We start from the raw sequence: 8,157 nt of genomic DNA, 5'->3' as shown, positions 1-8,157 counted from the left end.
TCCGCCCACTTCTAACACGCAGTCAGAGGTTCAGACTGATGAAAGCTGCAGCAGAGATCATATCTGTGTCTCCTCCTCAGCAGTGCAAACACTCTCCTGTTTGTGTCTCTGAGCGGACCGAGACGTGAACGCCGTCTGCGTCTCAGCGGAGAACGTCTCCAAACCATCGTTTCCATTTCCCATCAATAAAGCGTCTAATCGTCCTTTCAACAACAATCACTCATATTCATTAGTATTTTTCTCCTCGCTATGAGCCGCTCTCTTATCAGACATGCAGATGAGATTCAAATTCATCATCCTGCTGTATTCCTGCAGACGTCTTAATATGTCTCACTGCAGACGTCTCTCCGCTGTTATCGTACATGACGTTTAAATTCCTCCTGTTAAGATCTTCATGTTGCCGTGGGTTTCCGAGGAGGTGCCAGAGGAGAGCGATGATAAGCAGAGGGTGGAGAGAGAGGAGCGGCCTCTTTTCACTCTGACTCTGCGTCGCCACAGAAGGTCGGACAGGTTCAGGTGTGAATCGCTGTGATGTCACAGCTTTAAGAGCTCATCAGGCTGCTGTTTGTCCAGGCGACTCCTGAAACCACACATGGTTGCTTTAGCAGTCAGCAGCAGGCTAACTCCTCCCCCATGCTTCCCGTCTTTAAGCTAAGCTAATCTGAGCTAACCACCTGCAGCAGCGTGTCGCTCTAACATCCTCTCTCTCTCTTTTTACACGACCATCCACATGTAGGAAAGGAGCCACGGGCTGGAGTCCTACCTGGGCTGCCTCCATGTATGACACGTGTGCACTAACCACCGGCGCCCCGAGCTTTTTCTCTCTGAAGTCTAAAAGCACAAAGTCAACGTTAAGCTTCTTTATTCGACATGTTTCTGCGTAGCAGCTTCGAGGCTAACGAAACGAGCTCATGTGAAAACCAAACACAAGAAGGTCAACTCAGACTGATCATGGCCACCAGCAGTTTGAAGGCCGGGAACCTTCTGGAATCAACGCAGCATCTCTGCTGGAGCACGCCAGCTAACACCAAGCAGCACCTCAGCTCTGGATGGAAGGAAGAAAGTCAAAGCAGGATGCGTCTCTTCAGATGTCTCACAAACAGCCATCTCTTCTTCTCCTCCATGCAGAAAGAGTCAGCCTGACATACTTCTTTAATATTCACCATCTTTACAGAGCTGGAGTCACTCTGCTGATGGGCTCTGCTCATTAAGGAGACTCAATCACATGCAGCAGATAATAAATGAAGCTCAGCAGCTCCTTTAAAGCAACATTAGACGAGCGCACTGACTCTGCAGCTCCACATGAATATGAAGCAGCCTGACGAGTGCAAACCTGCTTTTCCATAAATAGTCTGAGGAAGCTTTGAAATCCTCGAGGGATCTGAGGCTTGATGTTGATAAGAGAGGTGAGGACAGAGGGAGGAGGAACAAAGACGCTAACGAGGGAGGAGAATGAAGGGAGCGAGAGAGAGAAGGAGGAGAGGAGACAAAGAGAGGGAGGTGTGATGATGCTTCACACAGGTGGAAGGGAACACACCGTTGCCAGAGTTGTTGCTGGGCGAACAGTTCTTCTGCTTGGTGTTCTGCCGGCTCTCCTTCATCCAGGGGAAGATCTGCTTGGCCAGGGTGGGGTTCGGGGGCAGAGAGGAGGAGGAGGACGAGGTGGAGGACGAGATGGAGGAGGACGAGTTGGAGGATTTATTTGGGCCTGATTTGGACACTGAGGAGGCCCCAGCACTGCCCCCCGGCTGCTGAGCCCCGGTACTACCGTTGCTGGTGTTGGGGGGCAGGGGGGGGGACACCTGGGAGGCGGGGTGGTGCTCTGGTGGCAGGCTTGGCCGCATGCAGCTGCCATTCAGCTCCTTGTTCTTGGCGAGCTGCTGCTGCTGATGGCTGCTGTTACTGCCCAGCGCCTGTAAGGAGCAGGCCGAGCGCTGGTACGAGTCCACGTCCAGATGGGACGCCGACTGGAAGGCCGGCTGGTGGTGGGACACTGGGGCTGAGGCATCGTAGCCCCCAAAGCCGTTGGCGGCGGCTGCTGCTGCTGCAGCGGCCCCCTGCACCTGGTAGGACGAGTAGCCAGCGAACAGCGTGGACGAGTTGTCGTAGTATGTTGTCTTCTGCATTTCTGAGAGGAGAGGCGGCGTCTGCGTGTGCTCCGGTCCTTGATGAGAGCCACTGCCGGAAGACCATTTGGTACCGGGGGTCACGTGACGGTGTCTCTCCAACGGTCCCCTGCAATCTGACCTGAAAGGTTAGCAGAGGAAGAATAAAGAAATAAGAGAGATAAATCCATCTTCCTGCAGTGAAAGGCGCCATGACATGAATAGAAACCAGCGCTTTTCTTTTCTCAGCCCCCCCCCCCCCTCCCCTCAGAGCCTGTGCTCAGCCTGCAGATGCTGTGATGGAGGGGGCATGAGGAGGGCAAACATCTCCCTCCCTGCACACACACACACACACACACACACACACACACACACACACACACTATAAACACAAGCTTGAAAAAACACACCAGTGTTGAGTTGAAACAGAAATAAAAGGATGAACACTTTGTATTTATTGGTGTGAAATCATCTCTCAGATAAAGATGAAAAATAAACATCATTATTATGGGGGGGGCATGAAATCCTTTTTCTCATTAATAAAGATCACTGAGGCAGATTCACAATCAATAAGTCCAGTTTTTTTTTGTTCCAGTAATTACTCTAATGATAATAATAATAATAATAATAATAATAATAATGATAATAATAATAGTAGTAGTAATAATGATAATAATTATAATCATAATAATAGTAATAATAACAATAATGATAATAATAATAACAATAATGATAATAATAATAATAATAATAATAATAATAATGACAATAATAATAATAATAACAATAATGATAATAGTAATAATAATAATAATAATAATAATAATAATTCACCTTTAAATCAAACGTGTCTTTATTAGGATGTTTAGTATTTTACATGTTCGATCATTAAAGAACATTAGTGATGAAGTGTTTGTAATAAAGCACTGCCTCCGTGCGCGCGTGTGTGTGTGTGTGTGTGTGTGTGTGTGTGTGTGTGACTGATGGAGGTAGCCTCTTTCTGTCAGCTCTCTCATGATGTAGTGAGTTCAGTGTGCTCACAGAGGTTAGTGTTTATTTCTTAACGGAGCGACAAAGAAAACGTGACGTCACAAACGCCAACTATTTGACTCGGTGTTTGTGTCGCACGAGGCACCGACGTTAGATAGAAGAAAATAAGAGACAGACATGAGAGTCAGTGCTTCATGTTGAGGACAATCACATAGTTTATAAAATCCTCCGTGTTGGACCCAGAGACGGCCTGTCTCGCGCGCGTCCCGCGGGGTGGGCCTGTGGTCGCGAGAGACCAGCTCGGGCACGAGGGAGCACCTGGCTTTCATTTGAGCTCACAGATAAAAATGTTTGAGAAGAAACTGAGTGTGTGTTTTAGCTCTGCAGCTAACTAATGTTAGCAAGCATTGATTTATAACAGCGCACGTGCTGCTATTAATTATATCTTTTGTTTTTCCATTTTTAAAAATGACTGAAAAAGTCAGTGATTTTAAGCGCGTGCACAGATAATGAAGATAATATTCTCATCATGTTTATGAAGCTTTTAAAGCTCCGAGGCCCTTCTGTTTATTAACGGAGGAACGAGCTGTGATTTTTGTAAAATATATTTTTTGAAGTCATTCTGCTCATGAAACAGAATTTTCTTCTATAAATAAATGAAAATAAAAATGAGCCAGAAAGAGAGAAGGTTCGGCGTGTTTGGTTCTGATTCACCATAAAGGATCATTTAAGATCTCCATCATGCTTTCTTTTTTCTGATCTTGTTTTTGGACAGTCCAGCTCTTCTCCAGCTCTCAGCACGTCACACATGTCAGCCATTTATCTTTCCAGGAGACAAGCTGGAATCCTAATTATTTACTCTGAGGAATAGTCCCGAGGAGCGAGAGAGAGAGAGAGAGAGAGAGAGAGAGAGGGCCGTGTGTGTAGGAGGAATATGTTATTAAATCATATCTCTGTTTCACCATTAAACGGGACACGTAATGTCTGTGCCCTGCGTGTAGGTCTGCAGCTTAATACAATCACCAAGTTTAGACGCCTCCCTGAATAATCCACTTACAGTGACAGAGAGAGAGAGAGAGACCCAAACAACAACAAGAGAGAGAGAGAGAGAGGTCGGCCTTGGTGTCCAGTGTCTGTGCTTTATCCTGGATATAAAATTACAAATGGCGCCTGCCATGAAGACCAACACAAGCAGGGAGAGAGAGGAGGCTTTAAATTGGACAATCCGAGGTTGTTTTTTTTTATCCCATTAACAGACACACAGGAGGGTGGGTGGGTGGGGGGGTGGGGGGGGGTAAAGATTGGCCTGATCACAGCTTTTGTTCCTTCAGTCATGTGTGAATAAAATGTGATCCAAACATGAAAGTTGGGATTAAAATAAATGTCAGCTGTGATTGGGCCCCGCGGAGGGAGAGACAGGAGGAAGAGGAGCAGCAGCTCGGCCATGTCTTCAAGAAAGAGGAGAAGAGGAGCAGGATGAGTAATAAGGAGAGAGAAGGAGGAAGGGGGGCAGCTGAAAGCCGTGTGAACTCTTCTTGAACCGGGTCTGAAGTCATGCGGGCCATAAATCACAGAGCCAGCCTCAAACTGCTGCACGCGGACAAACACACACACACACACACACACACACACAGACACACACACTGGATTTCTAGTTTGTTGTGGAGCTCGTGCGTTACCGGCTGGCCTGCTCTCCTGGCCGCACACACTCCCCCTTCTTACCTTCCTTTAGCCCCGGTGGTCCCGGTCCAGTTCGGCTCGGACCCCGCAGCACCGCATCACAGCTTATAGTCCTCACGCGCGTCCACCAGGTGATCAATAACAATCAGAAATGATGTAATAAAAAACGAATCCGCTCCCGTGCTCCTCTCCTCGTCCTCCGGGGGGGTCTGAGGACTAGCCCGGCTCACAACAGCACCTCCACGAGCCTCCAGCAGCAGCAGACCGGGCTCCGCGGGGGCTGCGCACCGGACACGGTGTGGCATGAAAGGCCGAAGAAATAGAGAGCTGTGCGGGTTTGAGGCGCCGGTGGAGGGGCTCGGCTAACGGGCCAAATTAACGGACAGGCTCGGTAATGTAAGGCTACAGGCAGGCTAGCTAGCGCGCGAGCTGAACGAGCTTACCGGGAGCCTGCCTGCTGCCTGCTCGCGCCCCCCACCCCCCTCCACCTCCGCCCCAGCTCCGCCGCCGCTGCCTGCACCGCTGTTACTGATAACAATGGCCTCAGATTTGTGCCTGTTTCAGCTCCTCTGTGATTCTCAAGCAGGCAGAAAAACAGTCAGTCAGACAAACAGCTCCGCGGCGACATGTCACCCCATCATCAGTCCTTCTCCTTTAATGTCCCTGGTTCTCCTCCCCGGGTCTCCAGCCTCTCTCCCTCCGCCTCTCCCTCTCTGTCTCCGGGTCTGCTCTCCCGCCTCGCTCCGCTCTCTGCAGGCGGATCGTGGAGCTTTTAATTCCGCACGGCTCGGCTCGGCTCGGCTCGGCTGGCAGCACAAACAGCCTAAACAGCGCACCAATAGAGAGGGCTAGTGTCCTTCTGGATCTGCTCCTGGTGTTGTTGACAGTCAGCCCGGGAATCAGCGACGCACCCGGGGGTGTTACGGGGGGAAAACGGGGCTTGACTCGCGGACGCGCCGATTCTCCATCAAACAACAGCTCAGCGTCACTCACAAATTATGCTAATTACTCTCAGTGCAAGTGCAACACGCAGGCACTGATGTCAGCCATGCAAGCAGACATGAAGGCAACTTTTAATTCTATAAGGACTTGTGATTACAAAGCCTGGCCTGTGATTGGGTGATTTATCTGATCTGGGTAACTTTTACGCACCACCTCTGATCATAAAGCTGCAGGGCCTCTAAAGGAGCTAAAGAGTCCAGCTGCATCCCTCCATTCACTGCTAATCAGCTAGCAGGCCACAGACCTTTTCATCTGGACCGAGATGTTCGAGGCTATATGTTTTATGTTTGTGACTGTTAAAGGTCCGGACGGCCTGAACACAACTTCAGCTTTTACTCATCAAGTTCAATCCGTATAAATCCACTTTGGAAACAAGATGACCTCATCTTAAATCATGAACATGAACATGTGCCAAAGCTCTGACCTCATGATGCCTTCAGTGCACTTTGATTCCTCATTATAAGATGTGTTGGTGTGTTTAACTCTTTCCACGGAGTTGAGCTGGTCTTTATATTCTCCTCACACAGAGTTCTGGGGATTATTCTGGTCGCACGTGGGGACATTTTTATGGTCATCAGAAGCCGATTTCTCTCTCTCTCTCCTTTAGAGTAAAAAACTGTATTTCCATAAGCGGCCTGTTTGTGCGGAGCCCCTCCTGCAGCTCCTCCACATGTCCCCCTAGAAACCAGACACTCTGTCTGTATTGTTAACATTTCATCACCTCCTCTCCCCCTGCTGCTGTTTATGCACAGAAAAAGGTAAATAAGGGGAAAAAGAAAAGGAGGCCATAATGGAAGCTGCTCTCACAGCAGAGGAACTTTAAGGCCAAAGAGAGAGAGAGTGAAGAGCAGCAACATGTGAGGAAGAAGAGTCCAACAGCAAAGAGAGAGAGAGGAGAGAAAAAAATATCAAGCTACACACACACACTCTCTCTCCCCTTCTCTGTGTGTGTGTGTGTGTCTCTGGAGCTCCCTCTATTTTTATTATTCAGGACGCTACCCCTGTCGTTTATGGCTACGTAAGATTTATGAGTGTTCTCGCACCCAGCAGCGTGTGTGTGTGTGTGTGTGTGTGTGTGTGTGTGTGTGTGTGTGTGTGTGTGTGTAAACAGCCCAACTTTAAAGCAGATAGCATTCGCTGTGGGCTGCAGAAAAGAGAGGTTGAGCTCCGTGTAGGTGGAAGGTGGGAGCCTGAAATGTGTCCGTCTGCAACTTTTGCTCCAAACAGCCTTTTGTCGTGCTGAAGGATTCTCTTTACTCATTAACCAAACAGCTCATCAGCTCTTTTCCCTCCTTTCTCTGGCTGCTCCACACAGCAGCAGCAGAGTGGGAGCACAGCGGATTTCATGCACGCAGTGACGTGTGAACGCATGCAGGCCGCTGCTTGTGCACGATGGCACTTCTTGATTTTCCGGGATGGCGGACGCGCATGGACGGCTCCGTGTTTCACGGATATCGGGTTTCACATAACTGAAACTGTTGGCCCTGCACAGCCATGGGAATCCTCTCTCTTGTGTCTTTTCTTCCCCCCCTTCAGGACCTGAGACATGCAGGCCGTGAGGAGGACAGAGGAATGTCCTCCGACTCTCGGGGATTTAAAATCTTCTTTTACGCAGAGTGTTTGTCCCGAACATACATTTAAAAATCAGACTTTGTCGACTTGATTTTTTTCATGTGCACTGAGAAAAGCTGAGTCTTGTCCTGCTGCTGATAGCTGGACGTCTGTATGTATAAGTGGTGTTGTTAGCATTAGCCTCCTGGCTGCAGATGCAGCTCGCTGTTTTAATAACTGTCCTCAAATGATGAACTGACCCCGCTGTGTTTCCTGCTGAGAGTGCCCTTCACACCTCTGGATTATATTATGGATTATAAACCATGAGCACCTATCATACATTACATTATATCACACACACGCACACACACACACTCATGCTCGTGCACGCTGAACATCATGCTGCATTCAACTTTAAATCTTCAATTTAGTCTTAAAAAAACGAATCAGCTCAGTGAATCATCTTCATCCCAACATCAGCCTCATCTTCCTCTTTGCTTCTTATATTAAAGTATCAGATTCAACCTTCAGTCTACAGAACCGGAAATACTACAAACTCAGTATAGAATAATAACAACAATAATAATAATGATATAATAATAATAATAATAATAATAATAATAATAATAAGCCTGTTTGACTCAACTCGAGCACGAGGCTGTAATGGGACAATCAATATTTATTTACACTGAGTAAGAAATTAATCATGGATGTTAAAAAAGAACAAATCTTAAAGCTTTCAGTAAAAACAGAAACACGAGGTGAATGAACAGCCTGACTTCTGTCTCATTATTATTATTATTGTTTGTTATGATGAATCACTTCACAG

General features: G+C 47.8%; 1 protein-coding gene across 7 annotated transcripts in view; it reads right to left on the bottom strand.

Moving 5' to 3' along the window:
• hoxb3a (homeobox B3a) overlaps nt 1–8,157 on the bottom strand; it is a 37,073-nt gene that overhangs the window by 5,496 nt on the left and 23,420 nt on the right. For 6 of the 7 annotated variants that reach the window (XM_079366415.1, XM_079366420.1, XM_079366416.1 and 3 more), the window contains one exon: nt 1,538–2,247. In XM_079366415.1, the coding sequence (XP_079222541.1) occupies nt 1,538–2,126 (589 nt within the window). In that variant the 5' untranslated portion in view covers nt 2,127–2,247. Of the gene's footprint in view, nt 1–1,537; nt 2,248–4,817; nt 8,154–8,157 lie in introns of those variants that run through there. The other variant, XM_079366419.1, reaches the window with a different exon arrangement.

This window comes from Symphodus melops (genome assembly GCF_947650265.1).
Source record: "Symphodus melops genome assembly, chromosome: 17".
NCBI lineage: Eukaryota > Metazoa > Chordata > Actinopteri > Labriformes > Labridae > Symphodus > Symphodus melops.
Note: the sequence above shows the minus strand (reverse complement) of the source record. Positions and strands in the feature narration are given on the sequence as shown.